At 38.1% G+C, this 20,279-nt stretch overlaps 3 protein-coding genes across 3 annotated transcripts; 2 read left to right on the top strand and 1 right to left on the bottom strand.

The window, feature by feature from the left end:
• Positions 1–608: 608 nt before the first annotated feature.
• On the top strand, positions 609–2,720 carry LOC133857589 (pentatricopeptide repeat-containing protein At5g48910-like). The gene has a single exon (XM_062292856.1). The coding sequence runs from the start codon at positions 675–677 to the stop codon at positions 2,601–2,603; it is 1,929 nt and encodes a 642-aa protein (XP_062148840.1). The 5' UTR covers positions 609–674; the 3' UTR covers positions 2,604–2,720.
• Positions 2,721–7,289: 4,569 nt separating this feature from the next.
• On the top strand, positions 7,290–10,754 carry LOC133858095 (putative kinase-like protein TMKL1). The gene is made up of 2 exons (XM_062293539.1): positions 7,290–8,847; positions 9,945–10,754. Exons 1-2 carry the CDS (start codon positions 7,422–7,424, stop codon positions 10,583–10,585), a joined length of 2,067 nt encoding a protein of 688 aa, XP_062149523.1. The 5' UTR covers positions 7,290–7,421; the 3' UTR covers positions 10,586–10,754.
• A 3,615-nt stretch (positions 10,755–14,369) lies between these two features.
• Positions 14,370–19,448, bottom strand: LOC133856524 (probable pectate lyase 8). Its single transcript, XM_062291575.1, has 7 exons — positions 19,266–19,448; positions 19,086–19,139; positions 18,200–18,265; positions 15,500–16,142; positions 15,286–15,389; positions 15,054–15,192; positions 14,370–14,951 (listed from the first exon to the last, which is right to left on the bottom strand). Exons 1-7 carry the CDS (start codon positions 19,370–19,372, stop codon positions 14,730–14,732), a joined length of 1,335 nt encoding a protein of 444 aa, XP_062147559.1. The 5' UTR covers positions 19,373–19,448; the 3' UTR covers positions 14,370–14,729.
• Between the last annotated feature and the right edge of the window lie 831 nt (positions 19,449–20,279).

Genomic DNA, 20,279 nt, shown 5'->3' with positions numbered 1-20,279 from the left:
AAGGATTGCAATCTAGCCTCTCAAACTATTAAGGATTGCAGTTTGACCTCCCAAACTACCAGAACCTTTAAAAAATGTCAATTTTGACAAAATATTCACATAATACTCTTGCCACATGTCATTTTTCAATTAAAAAATAATTCAAAAAAATTAAAAAATTAAATAAACAAAAAATTATTTATTTTTTTAAAAAAAATGTCGAAATGGATGTTTGGAGTGACGTTATTTTCCAACAATGACTTTTTTTTATTTTCTTTTATTTTTTTAAATTTTTTTAATTCAAAATGGCATGTAGCAGGGATATTACGAGGATATTTCACCAAAATTGGCATTTTTCAAAGGTTTTGGTAGTTTGATTGGTCAGAATACAAGCTCTGATAGTTTGAAGGGCCATCCGAAAAAATAGTGGTAATTTGAAGGGTTAAATTGTATTTTTTTTCTTTTCTTTTTTTTTTTTAATTTAATTTCAAGTTTAAGAGAGAGAAAACGGGACTTCCGCACTTAAATCAAATCCATTTATTTTAATAATAATAAATAATGAAGATCCACCTGATGACATGGCATGCTTTGATTGGTGGGCTAATCTCCCATACAGTTGTAACCGTTATCCCAGCTTCGAAGTAAAAGAAAATCCCATCCACAGAGCTTGCTCATCCTTTTCTTCAGTGTCACCCATGAATTCCACAATCTACAAGCCCACCACTCCGCCATCTCACCCATCCTCACTCTTCCCACAAATCACACTCTGCAAAACCATCGAAGGCCTGAAGCAAGTCCATGCCCACATGATCAAAACCGCCCAAATGCACGACCCTCTGGCCGCAGCCGAAGTCCTCAGGTTCTGCGCGCTCTCGAATCAACGCGATGTTGAATACGCGCGCAAGGTGTTCGACCAAATGCCCCAACCCAATTGCTTTTCTTGGAACACTATGATCAGGGCTCTTGCTGAGAGCGATGATGATGATGATGATGATGAGCCATTGGAGGCCTTGTTGTTGTTCTGTCGAATGGCTTGGGATCGTTTTGTGGAACCCAATCAATTTACCTTTCCTTCTGTGTTGAAAGCGTGTGCTCGGACGGCGAGGCTTGAAGAAGGGAAGCAAGTACATGGGCTTGTTGTGAAGTATGGATTGGATAGTGATGAGTTTGTAGTTAGCAATCTTGTTAGGATGTATGTGATGTGTGGGGTTTTGGAGGATGCCCATGTGTTGTTTCTTAGGAACGTGATTGAATTTGATAATGGGGGTGAAGTTGTGAGGAATAAGAGGAGGGAAGAGGGTAATGTGGTTTTGTGGAATGTGATGGTCGATGGCTACGTGAGACTTGGGAAGTTTGAAGCTGCTAGGGAGTTGTTTGATAGAATGCCTCAAAGAAGTGTGGTTTCTTGGAATGTGATGATATCTGGGTACGCTCAGAATGGGTTATTTAAGGAGGCAATAGAGATGTTTCGTGAGATGCAGATGGGAGAGGTAAGCCCAAATTATGTGACAATGATTAGTGTTCTGCCGGCAATTTCAAGACTTGGAGCGCTTGAATTGGGGAAATGGGTACATTTGTATGTAGAGAAGAATGGGATCGAGATTGATGATGTGCTTGGTTCTGCTTTGGTTGATATGTATTCCAAGTGTGGGAGCGTCGAGAAGGCACTTCAAGTTTTTGAGAGGTTGCCAAAAAAGAACACGATCACTTGGAGTGCAATAATCGGTGGGCTTGCAATGCATGGTCAAGCAAATGATGCAATTGATTATTTTGCAAGGATGGAAAGAGCTGGAGTGACACCTAGTGATGTTACTTATATTGGTGTTTTGAGTGCATGTAGCCATGCTGGCTTGGTGGATGAGGGGCAATCCTTTTTCAACCACATGGTTAAGGAAGTGAGCTTAGAACCTAGAATTGAACATTATGGGTGTATGGTTGATCTATTAGGTCGTGCAGGACATTTAGAAGAAGCTGAAAAGCTTGTATTAAACATGCCAATTAAGCCAGATGATGTGATATGGAAGGCCTTGCTCGGTGCTTGTAAGATGCATGGAAACATAGAGATGGGCAAACGAGTGGCAGAGACTTTGATGGATATGGCTCCTCATGATAGTGGATCTTATGTGGCTCTCTCAAATATGTATGCCTCTTCAGAAAATTGGGAGGCAGTCGCAGAGGTGAGGTTGATGATGAGGGAGATGGACATAAGGAAAGACCCTGGATGCAGTTGGATTGAGCTTGACGGAGTAATTCATGAGTTTTTGGTGGAAGATGAGTCCCATCCTACAGCGAAAGAAATACATTCAATGCTGGAAGAAATTTCCAAGCAATTGAGGTTGATAGGCTATAGGCCAGACACTGCAAAAGTCTTGCTCAAAATGGATGAAGAAGAAAAAGAAAGTGCCTTACACTATCACAGTGAGAAGATTGCAGTTGCCTTCGGCCTAATCAGTACAAGCCCTCATACGCCCCTTCGGATTGTTAAGAACCTACGCATCTGTGAGGATTGTCACTCTTCAATGAAATTAATCTCAGAAACTTATAAACGAAAGATTATTGTGCGTGATCGGAAACGCTTTCACCATTTTGAGCACGGGTCTTGTTCATGCAAGGATTATTGGTAATTTCTCAATCATAGGTACATAAGGCTGTTTCTGGTACAACTGTAGATATGATTGAATCAAAATATTTTAGAACAGGCAGAGTCATACAATCGCATTCATTATCCTGTTTCTTCATAACTGAGCCTTGTTTTGTATTCATTCTATGGATGTATAATAGTTACAAAAGAGTTTGCATTGCTTTGTAATTGGGAGCTCTTTATATGAGGATATCACCTTAAAGATTTTTTCCCCTTATCTCATATGAAATCTTTGACTTGAACTAACACAATTTTTGTTGAGAAATGATATAGTTCTTTCCTGGTGGTTCAAGGTTAGACATAAATTGGTGAAAGCTAATCCCAAAGTTACAATCCAGAATCCATCTCGAAACCCCTTGAAGGAGAGATTACTTACATATACATGAAATTTCGAGGACATAATTTTGATAAGGGGAAAGAATGTGATACCCAGCACATAATAATTACCTACTAGGAGGATTTATCGATAGGCTTAATAAACACGAATTGTCGATCCAGCGGGCCAAATGGGCCTCAATTGGCCCTATTGAAAATTTTGTAAAGAATATTGAAAATTTTTATCAAGGGAGAGTTAATGGATATCTGATCAATGAAGGGAATGTTGACAAACTGGCCATAGGAGTTGCCAACATATTTTTCTAGCATGGTCGCGTGTATGAAGAGTTTTGTTAGGTGGACAATTAAAGGTGGTATCATCAGGCTGCCCTATTGTACTGCAATAGGACAACTCATGTAAGAGCTTGTCCGAACCCTACCTATTTAGGCTGTTCGAGCTACCTAAGCACCTATCCGAAAAGATGGAACTCAAAGAAGCTCTCACATGGGCTACTCTATTGCACGAGATCTTCCTCCCACTTTTTCAGCCCACTATCACAGTTTGATATAAATTTTAAAAATTCAAAAAGGCAACACATAATAATAATTCACTCATGTGGGGGATAGTCTCTTCCAAAATGCCGGATCCAAAGATGGGTAAAAAATGGGACTTACACACACACACACACAAGGCATGAAGCAGGTAACTACTGAAATATTTGAAACTTAAATTACAAAGTCTACATAGTTTATAGGAAAGAAATTGCAAAAGTTGAGAGTGATCTTATAAATGATTAATAAGAGCAAGAGGTTGGTCCACATTTCTGGAGTAATGAGTTTTATAATAGTTTACAAGGCATCATTTGAAAATAATTTTGTTGGTCCAAAACCAAGAAAAAGCAATCAGTATGTTTCCACCATGCTGAACAAAGTTTAAAAGTTCAATGCAAAATAAAAGACACATATCATGCTCTGGTGAAAGGAATAGTGGTGCAAATCCGAGTGTCCTGCCTCTGTCACTCTACGCACAGACGAGGCTCAACTCAACAAGGCATCTCTCTTTTTTCCTGTGTCCTTGTGAGCTGCTGCAGCTACGCAAACGGCACTGAAAACAGGACTTTTGAGTGGATGGCTAGGCTCTAGAGCATGCTGGAGACATTGACATGATCTGCTCTGTACAGAAAGTGGCTTTGCAGCGACCATCTACAACATCTAGATCGAAAGAAAATTGAAAGAGCCTTTAGGGATCTTCTTTGGCCAAGGACTTGGTTTATCCATAAAGTAATGGAAGGGGTTTTACTGATATCAGTAGAAACGGTGTACCTTTTATTTTTTTCACTTACTTTTGGGGGAAAGGAGGGATATATAGGTTAAAAATGCTACATTTTCCAACTTTTTTTTTCAAAACTTGATCTCCAAATAATGCGGTACAATCGAACGAGATGGTAACATATTTTTCAAAATAATAATTGACTTGGGATTGTAACACATCATTTGAAGACCAAATTTTGGAATAAAAAATTGGGAACTCTAGCGTTTTTATGCTTAGATAGGAAAAAAAAAACTACTTATATTTGAATGTTGTGTAAGTATAGTCAAAATAGCAACATTTTGCTATATATTATATACGAGAAATGCTATGAGTACCAAAATTTTGACCAAGAGATCGGTACCAAAATAATGTGGAGCTTATTCATTGGCACTCGTAGCATTTCTTTTGATTAATTGTTTTAATCATCCCTAATTAATGAACTTCACGTCATTTTGATACGCATATCTTAATAAAAAATTTAGTAACTCTAACATTTCTCGTATAATATCCCGCACTTCATTCTAAAAAGTTTAGCGTAATGTTAATTGGCATGCACACAACCTTACTATATAAGTCGCTTTTACTGACAAAGTAAAAGCATTCTCATTTTGGCATTGCCTCCTATTACTGATATCACCTTGGGTAAAAAGTCTTTCTCATCTTCTTCTTCTTCTTCTTTGTTTTTTTTTTTTTTTTTTTTGTCTTTTCTTTTTGTTTGTAGGTTTTGTTGCTGTTCTCTTTGTCTATTTGCTCAGACCGTACATATATACACAATACCCCGTATATTTGATATATGAAGCAACTCTTAGGCTGATATATCTAAATTACAAATAATTCAAGCAATTAATGTAAGGAAACCTCTATAGGAGAATTCATCGATCTGTTTAAACAAGTAGGCGGACTGTTTGAGACTTGCTCGGATAAAAAAATCTCATGAGAGCTCTTTTACATTTTCTGTCTCAATTGTTAGCCATTCGAATAGCAAAATTATTGAGATACACGTACCGGCAACATCATTAGGCAAAGTTGGGAGAAATTTAAAAGTTCTAACCAGGTTAAAACCAGGGAAGAGAAATGAGAAAGGTCAAACATGATGATAAAAGGATGATCAGTGATGAAAAATTTTAGGCGGTTTAAGGAAAGGAATGATTCGTTATAGTGGCGTGAGTTTGAACAGTGAACTGCAAAGAAACATGTTTATATCCTTTTTGAATAATTGGATATCATTTCATGAAATATCAAACACCTTTCTCCAACCCTTTATTTTCATGGCATGTCCTCATAAAGATCATTCTTTTTTATGTGGGGTTTTCTTGTACTAGGGACATTCCCTTCTTAAAAGTTCCTTCTTTCTTTTTCTTTTTTACTTTTTTCTTTTCCTTTTTTCTTTTTTTTTTTCTTTCTTTTTTCTTTCTTTTTTTCAAGTCTCTTAAGTTGATATGGAATTAAAGACAATACAAACAAATTTCAGGGGCCAAATTTTGCCACTTGGGTTTAGGGTCCTCTAAATGGAGACCGAGAAACAATCCAAAACATAAAAACGTGTTTCATATTTATGTCGCATCAGAACACATTTTTAAACCAAAAACAAAACACACATTCTCCAAACACGATAGCAAAATACCCTAACTTTTAAATGACGTGATAAAATATACATCATTTAGAATATAAAACAGACCGTACGTATCCAGTCATTGAAAGTAGTAGGACTGTCAATTTTTTTACATGACTCGTTTGATTAAATGGGTTAGATTAAAATTGATTTATATATCTTATATTAATGTTTCGACACAACCCAAATTGCCACCCCAAATTGAATGAAGATTAGTTAGAACCCTAAAAAGAAAGAAAAAATAATTTAAGGTGAAATAATTGCATAAATATTAGTGAATAAGATATTTGCAAGGTGGATCTCACTGAACGTGAGCATGAGGTTTAAAGTGGTACACTCAATGGCCATCTTCTTTCTCGTCTGGGGCTGAGAGCTGTGGAACATAGATTCACCTCTCCTTTTCTTCTTTATTTAGCTTTGCTTTTTCGATCTGCTCTGTCCCACAAACACAGTGGCCCCACTGCAACCCCACAGATAATATACAATAATCGCAACATGACAACCGCACAATCACCATCTCTCGCCAGCATTGTCAGATCACACGTCAACAGTCAAAGATCATCAACACGTGTATGGCAGTGAACGTTGGAGCACCAAATGTCAAATACACCTGTGACTTATCAAAGAGATTGGATCAAGATCTTGTTATCACCCTGTTCTCACTAGCTTGTTCAAGAGCCTGGATTAAGGATTTTTTTTTTTTTTTTTTTAAAAAAAAAAAAATCCCTATTATTAAGTCCGAACACAATGATTTGAGCCATTTAATAGTGCCTTTATAATTGCGATTTCGTAAATAAATAATATAAATTGTTTAGAATTGCGTTTTCAAATTGCAGTTAACATGTAACATAAAAGCAGACAATTTTTTATACGACGATAAACGCAACACAAAATTAATATATTAAGATTAACTATTCTGACTCTAATTTAATTAGATGAATCCTGTTAAACCCAAATTAAATTCTTTTTTTCTTTCTTATAATTATCTGAATTTCTGTGTAATTGGAATAGGCCTAATTAAGAGGATTTAAACCCCATTAATAAGCCTTGTGGCTTCTTGCAAGAGTGCAAGGCAAGTAGGGAAAAGGGTTTCTTTAATCTTTCTCAAAGAGTGCAAACTGAATAAAAGAATCAAAGAAAAATCTTCAATTCCAAAGGTGAGCGTGCAGAGAAAAATAATATAAAATGGAACCCCAATATTTTATTTATTTACAACCTTTTTGTTGTCTTCCAAGGTGTACCTCACTACCTCTTCCCTAATGCTGCACCGTTAATTATCCTTAAAGTCCTCGTGGAAAAAATTTAGGGAAATCCAACGGCGCAGAATCAAGGAGGAGGATATTTATACTTGCAACACTGTGTGACATTGTATGAAAATATTGAAATGTATACCCAAATCATGACCGTTAAATTATTAGACTAGGAGATTACTTACAGTCAACACTCTGTCAGCTTTCCCAGAAAAGAGAACCTAGAGTCTCTTAGAGCTCCCCACCAGCACCACCTTCCTCTTTCTCTCTCTCTCTCTCTCTCTCGCTCTCTCTCTCTCCTCTGCTTCGTTCATGGCGCTTCTGAACCTTTTCTCTCTCTACATTGTCTTCTTCTTGCTCCTCTTCTTCTTCACCGAAGGCACCACTCTCGGTGAGCCTGCTTCTTTGTCTTCTGCTTCTTCAGATGTTGAGCTTCTCTGGGGAAAAATCAGAGCTTCACTGCAAGGTAACACTGACAACCTTTTGCTATCTTCATGGAATGCTTCTGTGCCTTTGTGCCAATGGAGGGGCCTCAAATGGGTCTTCTCCAATGGCTCCCCTTTGCTTTGCAGTGACGTCTCTTCCCCACAATGGACCAACCTCTCTCTCTTCAAAGACCCGTCTTTGCACCTTCTCTCTCTTCAGCTTCCCTCTGCCAATCTCACCGGCTCACTCCCCAGAGAGCTGGGTGAGTTCTCTATGCTTCAAAGTCTCTACCTTAACGTCAATTCACTGAGTGGAACTATCCCTCTTGAGCTAGGCTATAGCTCTTCACTCTCTGACATTGATTTGGGTAACAACTTGTTGAGTGGCGCTTTAGCACCATCTATCTGGAACTTGTGTGATAGACTTGTTTCTCTTAGGCTTCATGGTAATTCACTGTCTGGGTCAGTCCCAGAACCTGCACTGCCTAACTCTACTTGCAAGAATTTACAGGTTTTAGATTTGGGTAGCAACAAGCTTTCTGGGAATTTTCCGGAATTCGTTACCCAGTTTCATGGGCTTAAAGAGCTTTATCTTGGGGATAATGTGCTTTCGGGTTCAATTCCGGAGAGTTTATCTGGACTGACCCTTGAGAAATTGAATCTTTCACACAATAACTTCAGTGGGGTTTTGCCTGTTTTTGGAGAATCGAAGTATGGTGTGGAGGTTTTTGAGGGAAACAATCCGGGGCTTTGTGGGTTACCTTTGAAAAGTTGTAGTGGAAGTTCTGGATTGAGCCCGGGTGCAATTGCCGGCATTGTGATTGGTTTAATGGCTGGAGCAGTGGTTTTGGCTTCCCTGTTAATTGGGTATGTGCAAAATAAGAAGAAGAAGAGTAGGGGGGAGAGTGAAGATGAATTTGAGGAAGGGGAAGATGATGAAAATATTGGTGTTGGTGTTGGTGTTGGTGTTGGTGGTGGTGGTGGAGGTGGTGAAGGAAAGCTTATTTTGTTTCAAGGCGGTGAGCATTTGACGTTAGAGGATGTGTTGAACGCGACCGGACAAGTTATGGAGAAGACAAACTATGGGACTGTTTATAAGGCGAAGCTTGCTGATGGAGGGGCCATTGCTTTAAGGTTGTTGAGGGAAGGTAGTTGCAAGGATGGGAGTTCATGTTTACCCGTGATAAAGCAATTGGGAAAGATTCGCCATGAGAATTTGATTCCATTGAGAGCTTTTTATCAGGGGAAGAGAGGGGAAAAGCTTCTCATTTATGAATATCTTCCTCACAGAACCCTCTATGATCTTTTACATGGTATGTTCATTTTACGTGCTTCCCTCTGCATTTATTTTATCTGGCATTTCATATAGAGATGGAATTGTAGGAGCTCTTCAATTTTCATCATTATAAGGAAGTAAATTTAGCATCACAATATTAAATCAGTAAATAGTTGCCCTCATAGTATTGAGAACACTTTAATTCTCATGCTATTCTAATCTTACCCCGGATTAGGTTGTAAGTTCAAATCAGTGATTGACAATTAAAAAAGGTAACATGAGAACGCAAGAAGTTACATGTTTTAGAGTCCTTGGCAATGTGGCTTCATAAAGGATAGTTTGACAAGTTCCAGTGACGTTGAATTTTCCCTCAACATCACATGACAACGAAAGAGTAAAAACTTGGTTGCCAAAACTCCTCGACTCCCTTGACAAAAAATATTCCATTAGAGTCCTTTCCAAGTCAATGAAAGCCAATCTTAGAAGAGCCCCATCAATAGCTGAGACACTCTTTAGAGCAAGACCAAGAATAGTTGTAACAATAACTCGCTCACTTTAAGCAACTCCAAGTACGTTCCTACCAGGTTTCTTTGTCTCAACTAGGGATCAATAGATTGTCCTCAACCCATGCCTTTTAGAGTCAGAAAACCTCCTAAATGAATGATCGAAAATAACTTCCATCCTTGTAATATTCTTGAAGTTTGAATTCTTGGGACATGAGCTGCTCTCAGCCTTATCCATGAGATTCATTAGACCTGTGGGGTCAAGTAAGACTTTTGGATCCACAGGAGTCTTTCCCATTATTCATGCCAGAGTCACTGTCAAATTCATGTCCTTCCCGTGATGTGCCTATAAGACTTAACTGAGCCACAGATTTGGTTGCAATAGAGCAAGGAGTTGCGAGCTCTAGTCCTCAAAAACACCTTAACTTAAAAAGTTTTCTGTTACTTCGTTTAAACGAATAATGGAAGATTTTTTTATTTTTTTTTTTGGAGCAAATGAGCTAGTTACTATAAAAGCCATTTTAGATGATCTACAAATTATATGAGTGCCTCTATATCTGTCTCTTTTGCAAATGATGAGTGCTCATGCAAATTCATTATACTCTGGTTTTCTCTGTTCTGGTTGACTCAGAGACTAGAGCTGGAAAACCAGTGCTGAACTGGGCTCGAAGACACAAGATTGCTTTGGGTATAGCCAGAGGACTAGCATATCTTCATACTGGTCTTGAGTTACCCATTACTCATGGAAATGTGAGATCCAAAAATGTGCACATAGACGAGTTTTTCCTAGCCAGGCTCACTGAGTTTGGGCTTGACAAGCTGATGATCCCAGCCGTAGCTGATGAAATAGTGGCACTTGCAAAGACTGATGGTTACAAAGCACCAGAGCTTCAAAAGATGAAGAAATGCAGCTCCAGGACAGATGTCTATGCATTTGGGATATTGCTATTGGAAATTTTGATAGGAAAGAAACCTGGAAAAAATGGGAGAAGTGGGGAATATGTCGATTTGCCTTCAATGGTGAAAGTGGCAGTTTTGGAGGAGACAACGATGGAGGTTTTTGATGTGGAGGTCTTGAAGGGGATAAGGAGTCCCATGGAAGAGGGGTTGGTTCATGCATTGAAGCTTGCAATGGGTTGCTGTGCTCCAGTGGCTACAGTTAGACCCACAATGGATGAGGTCGTGAAGCAATTGGAGGAGAATCGACCAAGGAACAGGTCTGCTTTGTACAGCCCTACAGAAACAAGGAGTGAAATTGGTACACCATTTTGAGCTTTCTTTTTGCTTGTGTTCATCTAATTACCAGTTCCCGTTATGGTATTGTCTATCTGATCCTCATTAAGAATGTAATTGTAGTGTATGGTGCTAATGTTTTTGATAAGGAGTTTATATATTTCTAGGAATTGGAAATGTGTAATTTATGACAATGCATCTTAAAACAGCTGTCTTGGAATGTAAGAAGTATAAGATATTCCCAAATCATGCAAGCACAGAGCTGTAGAGCAATCAAGCCCGTTCAAATAGGGTTAACAATTTTTTACATGATTCGTGAATTTGTCCTGAACCCAACACGAAAGTAGCAGGTTAGAGTTGAGGGGTTTAAGAGCATTAACAGCAGATACCCTATAAGTAGTTTATTTCCCTAAATATAGGGAAAATCTCAAAAATAAAATTACCAAAAGACACCCAAAACAAATTCCTCAAAAGTTCATTAAACCCTTGGGTAGCTACTAGCTACAGTGTTACCCAATGCATTATTATAATCCAAAAAAGTAAAGGAAGTCTCGCAATTTGTTATTCCTCTTGCAGAAACCCCCCCCCCCCTCGGCCCCAACAAAAAAAAAAACCAATCAAAATCAACAAATATAAAACAACAAAACCAAGAAATCAACGAAAGCAAGAGAGAGAGAGATTTAGAGAGAGAAAGACGAGAGATAGATGAGAGAGAGAGAGAGAGAGACGAGAGACGAGAGAAAGAAGACGAAGCAGAGAGAGACGATGCAAAAGACAAATGAGAAAGGAAGACAGAAGAGAGAATGAGATATTGAGAGAACAAACATTTATTAATAGCATTAATAAAAAAAATATGTGATTCTCACATGTCTCGGTTTGTAGGAAATTTCTGTCATATATATATAAGTAAAAAAATATTATTTTAATGATATAGAGAAGATTAAGGAAATTTATTGTGGAGTGTATTTGGATAGAGAAACAAAAGGTAGTTTTGTTCCCTAAATTTATGGAAAATGGTTGGGTATCTGCTTCTAATGCTCTAACTTGCTTTAATTAAATTGATTGAGTTAAAGTTAACCTATATAATTTTATATTTATATTCTGACACAACACGAATTGCCGCTCCTAGTTATAAAGAGTACCCATATACAAAGAAGCCAAACACAGCTTTAAAAATGAAAAGTGCTGGAAGTAATACTCCAAACATCAACAGACCTCCTACTCAAAGGAGTAACCCTTAACACTCCAACAAGAAGCTAGCTAGTCATCTTCACATACCTCTAAATGTCAAATGAGTTTGCTTTGATAAATTAGACTAGTAAACTACCAATGGCCCGGGGGACCCTCTGTGTGGGTGAGTTTCAGGGCCTATAACCCAAAACAATTATCGTGGTGATTGGGCCCGAATCCAACCCTCCAAGCTGAGGACAACAAAATCCCCATTTGCTATTTCTTAATGTAAAAGCGCTTTTACAAAAAATCACTCTTTGCGGTAGCCCTGCTTAACAAAAAAACTTCCTTTGGACAAATCTTTGGCCAATTTTTGGTCGGGGTAACTATGAAATTGCACATTTACCCTGACAAATATCAAAACAAGAAAACAAAACGAGAGATGGGGGTGGCTCAAATTGTTCAAAGGGAATGGCTAAACCACCTTTTTTTTCTTTTTTCTTTTTAATTTATTTTTTGGGATAAATGTGTAATTTCACAATAATTCCGACAAAAAAAATATAATATATGGCGAAATTTGCAAAGAGAATTATTTGTTACATAGGGGTATTAAAGAAAGTGATTTGTCTCTTTTTAAACCTTAAAAGAAGTTATTTGTCAAAGAGTCAAACCCCATAAACTAAATTAACAGTTTTAAGAAAATACAAAAATGTAAAATTAGTCTTCGTAGTTTCACTAATTTGCAATAAATTCAATGTGGTTTTAAAATGTTCTGAGAGCTTCCTATAATATGCAAAAATAACAAATTAGTCCGTACTATCAAATTCCATCAAATAATTTGACGATTTCTGTTAGTATGCTATATCAAATTCAATGAAATTATGACACATGTCAGCCGTAATAATAAAAGAAAATATATATATATATATATATATATATATATATATAAACTAAATCTTCTTTTTTAAAAAATAAATAAATAAATAAAGGAGGGGCTCATCCCCAGGCACCCAAACCACTTTGTTTGTATTCCAAGATAGAGCCTAAATTCATGGGTTTTTTGAAGGACAAAATTTCAGACGACTTTTTTTGTTTCTTCTTCTTCCACTAAAACGTGGCCTTGTTGATCTCTCAGTCTCTCTTTTTTTTAGAGAAATAACGTCTGAAGTTTAAAAGAGAGAAACCCGAGAACTTCGTTCGCCAAGGGGGGAGGCTTCACGTCTCCCCCTCATGGTGCTGGTGTTTTCCCCTGCCCTTTAAGGCAATGGTGGTTTTTGTTCCCCCCTTGGTTTTTCCAGAGGTACTGGTGGTCTTATCTCCAAACCTTTATATTGTTAGAGTTTTTTATCCTCTCGGTACTTGACCGGTGGAGGTTGTTGGGTTTTTTTTTTTATTTTTTTATTTTTCTATAGTTTTTTTGTTGTAAGCAGTGATTTTCAAGTGCTGGCCCGTGAAAAACGATAGATGTTGGTGGATTTCCGGTGGAGATATGTTCAAAGTCAGATGTTTTTATCCTCGGCTGGCTTTTCTCCAACAAGAACTGTCCAGGTGCGGTAGCCGGCCTATCTGGTCTGGATGGTCACTTAATGAGGCTGTGCGGTTCGTTTCTGGTCGGTGTGTGACCCGCAAGCGCCTGCGGTTTAGATCTTCTGTTTTATGTGTGTGTGGGCTACAGCTACTTTCTCCGGTCTCAGAAGGTGCCAATCTAAGCTCGTGAAGGTCGTCCATCGCTAAGGGAGTTCCCAGAGAAGGCACGCGCCGACTCCAGTGGTCATTTCTTTCCTGGTGCCTGTATGCTGGGTTTCTATTTGTTTTTTGTTTGTATATTCTTGCTTGTGTTCACAATTTACCGTTTGATAGCTGTTTTAAGCCAAGTTTTTTCTGGTTTTATAAGTAGAGATTCTTTATCTTTAGTTCACTACAATGGCCTTCGGGCTATGTTTCTTGCCTTTAGGCGTTGTGATTGTATTTCGTGCTCTTGTTCTTATATCGTTTTCTCTAGTTGTATAACCTCTTTGGGAAGTATTTCTTAGAAATGAAGAAGAATACACTGTTTCACCAAAAAAAAAAAAAAAAAGTGGCCTTGTTGACCACGGTACTAGTGCACCAGCAGCATATGATTATGACCCGTCTTTTTCTTGCTTCTGTTTTTTTCTCTCTTTTTTCAAACCTTGACCCGCAATCAAAGCTCGCTCTTTGCCAAACCTTGACCCGCAATCAAAGCCACACATAAATAATTTTAACAACAAATTTCTACGTCCTATCATTTTGTTCATCCAATTCAACTAAAGCTTTGTTGTGCTATACTTTATCTTAAGTTAGGAATTTTTTATTTTTTTTATTTTTTTTTCCGTATATTTAGCTTTTTGAGCATATTTAGCAGGTGTAGCCAAAATAGCTACTTAAAAAGTACAAATTTTTACTTTATCTATTCATATTTCTATACACTCCAATAGATTTTTTATTTACCTATTCTCTATTTTCTTTAAATATTATTTTATTTGGAAGAAAATGTGAAAGAAATAGAGAGAGTGAGAGGGAGAATTTGGCTATTATAAGCCATTTACCTATTCTGATAGATTAGAATCACACTACGATGGCCATAAATATATTTCTGATTTATTTGCAAAGCAAAGGGGGAAAGAAAGAAAAAAATGCATATTTGATGCATGTAGGAGCAAAGAGATTGACTGAGAAATTGAGATATCGAAAACGAAGAAGGAATAGGTTGGGCACTTGAGCAGGCTGACATTGTCATGGCACTTTCCCAAGTGACCACAATTTGATACTTGTGAAAAAATGTACACCTTTCAAATCTTTGACTGGAACAAATACAAAGAAGCGATGTGATAAAAACAGCGCTATAAAACTCACTCAATAGCATGCGATAACAATAATAAAGCAAGAAAATGGGTAATTTTCCTTTTCTTTTTTGTTTGTTTGTTTGTTTTTGTTTTTGTTTTTGTTTTGTTTTTTCTTTTGCCACTCTCTACTCTGTTGATGGAATGGGTAGTTAACACTGCAGGCCCCGGCGGCAATTAAGGACACCGGCACCAGAAGTCATGGTGCCAACCATGGAAGAGGACTTGGCCCCTAAACTAGAGGCTCTGGCATAGCTAGCTGCAGCACCAGCTCCTGAGGAAGTGAAGTAGGCTCCATTCAGCAGAAGGTCTCCTTCTGATCTCCAATTCCATTGCTTCCATACACCATCCCCTGTATTAACCCTCTTTGTCACCTGCCCACATCAGTTTAACCATCATATTAATTGTCAATATATAACAGATCTTCACCATCATTATTACTGTAATAAACATTGGTATTTCTCTGTAGTTAGTACCTCCTTGGCAAAAGGGTTGGTGGGGGCAAGATATCTATTGCCCTGGCTGTTAATGGTTGGTTCAGCACTTCCACCAATGGCATACATTTCCCAGTGTGTGTAGTCATTGTTCACCACATGGAAATACCCATGTCGACACCTGCAAGATTATTTTGGTAAGATTTAAGGCACCTAAAATAATATCAACTAAAACCGTCCAAATTAAAGGGAATTGAGTAGGAAATGATGTTACCTTGGCATCCTCTGGATAAGACCCTCACCAAAATGATTGTAGGCAATGGTCACTTGCATCTGCTTATCTCTAGTGTAGGAGTCACTGTGGCCTAATAACATCACCTGTTTTTCATTTACGTAAAAGAAAAAAGAAATTTAATCTCTCATTTTTTTTGGTTCACTAAAATCATTTTAAATCAAAATGATGAAATGGGGTGTGATGTATGTATGACCTCATTGTGGTGGGTGAAGTAGTTGTTAGAAATGGTAATGGCAGTCGAGCCCATTATAGCATCAATGAGGCCATCAGCACAATTGGAGAGCGAATTGTGGTCGAGCCAAACGTGGCTTGCACCGAATAGGGAGATGCCATCCCCATCAGCCATTGTTCTCCAACCAAAATGACTTGGCGAGCTCCGAACCATGGCATTGCCTGTTGGCTTGCAATCATGGATGTTTAGACCATGGATAATGACATTTGTGACGTATTGGATCGTGATACATGCCCCATAAGCAATGTGGACATTAGCGCCACGGCCGTCAATGGTCTTAAAGCTGTTCATAATAAGCTCTTGCTTCAGCGTGATCACCATGTCCCGCTTGAACACAATCCACAGTGGCCTATCCTGAATCACGGCGTGGCGGAGCGTGCCGGGTTTGGGAGTGACGGGGTCATCGTCGCTAGGGTCGCTAACAACGTAGTATCTTCCATCACGACCACCGACTGCAGTGTGTCCAAACCCAATGGCACAATCCGCTAGGCGCTTTCGGTGGAGGTACCACTGGCTGTCACAGCGCCAACAGTCATCAATTGGATTCCCAGTTCCACATGAAAAATATCCCAACTTCCTCCTTTCAGTGCTATTGCGAATGCTCCTGAGAAAAATTTGAAAATCATAATTATTTGTTACATTACTATCACGCGCGATGACTCTTTGATTCATGAGATAATCGGTTGCATAAATTACGTGCAATTCAAACAAAGAATTAACAAATATCCTTATTATGAGGTATATATATAGGTAGAACCAATTACATGTGACTCACTTTATGTCTCTAAGACCTTGCACAACAGTTGCATAACTATTATGCAAGAGTCATTTTCCATATATATATAGAGGTTTGATTCCTACACTTCACCAGTACAACAATCGTACAACAGCCCCTCACATGGAGTGCATGTGAGGGGTTGTTGTGTAATTGTTGTGGTGGTGTTGTAAATCTATCATTTTTCTATATATATATATATATAGGGAAATGATCAAAACACTCTCAATGCGTCATTGTTACACTCTCAATGCACAACAATGACACAACACTAAGGCACATTGGGGTGGGGTCCACATATTGGATCCCACCCAATGTGCCTTGGTATTGTGCCATTGTTGTGCACAAAGAGTATAAGGATCACTTCCCAATATATATATATATATATATATATATATATATATATATATATATATATATATATATATATATATATATATATATATATATATATGCCATGTGACAATAATGTGGGACATGTTAGGAATGGGGTGGGTACGGTCCTACGGACATGTTACTGATAAACTTTGGCATGAGAAATAAATGCAAGCCGGAACGATCTATCCGCTTATCTAGTATTCGATGTGTCGGTGGTGGGAACTCAAACAAATAAAAATGGGTCATTTAATGAGGTCATGGAGGTCTTGTGTCAGACGCTGGATCAACAAAACAGAATTCTGCTGCGATCTGTCTCTTTGCCAAAAGCAAGAAATGAAACCAGATCTGTGATTTGTGGTGAGCTTTTATATGTATTTGCCTCTTGACAGGCTGGAGAGAGGGAGCAAATTTATACGTTTCCTACCCCAACCAATTATGTGTAAAATTGGAGGGGGGGATTTTGGCAGATATTATAGGGTGATTTTCTTTACTGGTTTCACTCTAGGAAGGAGAAAGTAATCATGAAAGATGGGTGACAGAGTTCAATGCATTGGATTCCCACTTGAAAACCATTCAATTTGGTACACGTACATGAATGTATGAATTGATCGAGTAAATCATTTATGGCTGTTTTTACCAAGTAAAAACAAGAACAAAACAATATGCTGCCGCAGTTTGTTGGTACATTTAGAAGATCTGATACGTAAAAGCAAAAGTACCAAAAATCCATGCAGGATCTCCCACGAGACATGGTTTTCTTTCAAATTGTTATTAAAAAAAGCATATTCTTTTCACATGCCAACTCAGTTAGGAAGAAAACTCCTGCCGGAATATATAATAGTATATAGATAAGAGGAAGAGAAAAAGACAAGAAGTAGATAATGAGCGAGTGACGGGCGGATCTGATCAGGACATGGGCATGTGGGTAAAGCTGGCATCAAGATTAAAAGAGAGAAGATCAGAGAAAAGAGCTAGATTGAAGGGATTGCAGCAGCAGAGAACATGGCGGTTTATTCCTCGATCAATTTCATGGTTAATGTTCATTTTCCCCCACTTCCACCTTGCACAAGATCCATGATCACCAAAGTGACCCATTGACTACCATTACGTCTTAATGGACACCACTAAGAAGTACTGATGGAACATTTTGAGTGGCTCCAATCAACAAATTAAGACGATTTAATGCGACTAATTAAGTAGCTAGCCCCCTTTTTTTGACAAAAAAAATAGTGGGAAATGGACGACAAAGAAATAACCCAGCAAGTAGCTTTTCTCTTACCCCTTAACCAGACACATTTGACTGGGACGTACGTCAACCCACACAAAAGAGGACATCCTTACAAACTGCATGTGATTTCAAAGCAGACGAGTAGGGTAACTACTGAATATTATATTTGGGGGCCATGTGGGTACGTTTTTTTTTCTTTTTTTTTGGTTACTTTCTTCACTAAGACTCAATCAAATAACAAGCGAGAAATAGAGAGAGAGAGAGTGATGGAGGGACTTACATATCAACCATTGAAGCTACCTCCTCTGGGTCATGGACAGCGTGCTCATTCCAAGCATCATCTGACCTGAAAATTGAACACAATATCCACAAAATCAAACATTTTAATTTTCAATGATAAAATAAAATCAAATATCTCTCGCATATTTGGTAGATAATTAATTGAGACGATGTATAAAGCACGCCTCAATCTAAAATTCACTTTTCTCGTTAAAATAAAATTACTGCACACATTGCCCGAAACACTCATGTGCAGCAAATCTGCGTTATACACGTATTGAAACAAATCTTTTGAAATAACTTAAATGACCTCAAATATTCTTGTTGCGTCAATCTCGACTCTCTAGCATTGACTGCGGGAACAGAGCAACGTGCAAGGGTGCTTTCGTACGAAAAAAAAAATCTCGACGGTCAGAGGGTTAAAGAAAGAGAAAGCAGTGATTTTGCAGTTAATAAAATCATTTTCCGTAAACTTTTCACAAAATTAAAAACATAACTGTTTTATATGACAGAGAATCATAAATTTTTTGAAAATAAAATAATAATAATAATAATTATCTTATAATTCTCTATTAAGATAATTATATTTTTAATTATATAAAAAGTTGACAGAAAATTATATCCCTAACTTTTTTTCACGTGGTTTGAGAACGTAAAATAGATCAGTAAAGCGGAACCAAAATAACGGAATTAACGACGCAGATTTTTTCAGATCCAATCTACACGCCTCAGATTATCCAAATGTTAGACCGAATGTATCTAACGGCCAGCATTGAACTGCTTGCCACGTGGACTCGTCGGGATTAGTGGTAAAACCGTAAAAAGTGCAGCTGAGGATCTAAAAACTGAAGCTGAAATTCTGATCACTACTATTACTGAGTACTGACCTGTCCGCCATGGACGAATTCTTGGAGCTCTTCAACTCCTCTGCCTCGACAAATCTGTCACCACCAAATTAGTGAATTAAACAAAGAAAGTGGAAGAAACGCTTCGTATCAAAACACTGCGTTTTGAAGCTTTCGACAAAGCGGGAAGAGAAAGAAAAAATGGTAGCTTTTGAAGCAAACCTTGACTGTACAGGCTGGTCCTTCTCCTTGGAGGCCTTCACGCTTATAAAAAGCAGCGCTATTACCAGCAATGTGCCCACGCTGAACCATCTCAGAGATACCGCCATTGTTGCTCTCTCTCTCTCTCTCTCGCTCTCGCTCTGAAAAATGAAGAAAAAGAAACGGAGGGACTCAGGGAAGAGCTTAGACGAAGCATTCATTTAATAGCGGAAAAATGTTTAGGCTCCAACTTGGTTAAGCCTCGAACTAACCATGGTTAAGTTAATTAACCACCTCACCACCGCTCTAACTGCCACTAACGAACACCCCCCCACCCCTCTCTCTCTCTCTCTTTCTTTCTCTCCGCTCGCACCCGTCACGTACGTCGGTCAATCACGTGCCAGACCCACTGACACCTCGGCTTAACTTCCGCACCTCTCGTTGTGCTCCTGGGACCACCTCGTCCACGTCAGATTCTTTTTTGGGTACCGAAGTTAGGTACTCGCTGATACACTCGAAAGAATACTCGCTGTATCTGGTTGCCACGTGCTCACATGGACCAAGGTGAGAATTTTTTATTTTTTATTTTGAAATCAACCAGGGTGAGAATTAACTAACTCTGTTCATCATGATTGACAGGTGTCTCTCTAAGACGTACGGTAGTCGGTAGGTCCGTATTTTATGTCACCGGTTCTTTCGGTGAGTGTCCGATTTGCCTAGTATTTTAGGGATAAATTAATTTAAAAAAAAATTGGATCACGTTGAGGACCCAAATTGAAATTTCGAAAAACTGTCAATAGAATTACTTAGGTTTGAATTTTGTGTAATTTAAAAAAAAATAATTTGGAAATCAAAAAAATAAATAAATGAGCGTGTTCTTATTTATGAAAAATGTTTAAACTACTACAACCTCCTTCCAAACTCACGTGACACAACATAGGTGAAAAATTAAACAACAAAATTTATCAAGTAAGTTAAAAGAGAAATATTATTTAATAAACTGTTATACAACTGAAATGACGTGGCAATAAAAGT

This window comes from Alnus glutinosa, chromosome 14 (assembly GCF_958979055.1).
Source record: "Alnus glutinosa chromosome 14, dhAlnGlut1.1, whole genome shotgun sequence".
In the NCBI taxonomy this organism is placed as follows: Eukaryota; Viridiplantae; Streptophyta; class Magnoliopsida; order Fagales; family Betulaceae; genus Alnus; species Alnus glutinosa.
This window is presented reverse-complemented; position numbering and strand designations above follow the sequence as displayed.

Excerpts from the sequence above, each read along its gene's own strand:
- LOC133858095 (XM_062293539.1), top strand. The coding sequence starts at position 7,422 with ATGGCGCTTCTGAACCTTTTCTCTCTCTACATTGTCTTCTTCTTGCTC. Across the intron at positions 8,848-9,944 it reads CCTCTATGATCTTTTACATG|AGACTAGAGCTGGAAAACCA; the intron begins GTATGTTCATTT and ends TGGTTGACTCAG.
- LOC133856524 (XM_062291575.1), bottom strand. The coding sequence starts at position 19,372 with ATGGCGGTATCTCTGAGATGGTTCAGCGTGGGCACATTGCTGGTAATA. Across the intron at positions 15,390-15,499 it reads ACTTCACCCACCACAATGAG|GTGATGTTATTAGGCCACAG; the intron begins GTCATACATACA and ends AATGAAAAACAG. Across the intron at positions 15,193-15,285 it reads CTTATCCAGAGGATGCCAAG|GTGTCGACATGGGTATTTCC; the intron begins GTAACATCATTT and ends ATAATCTTGCAG.
- LOC133857589 (XM_062292856.1), top strand. The coding sequence starts at position 675 with ATGAATTCCACAATCTACAAGCCCACCACTCCGCCATCTCACCCATCC.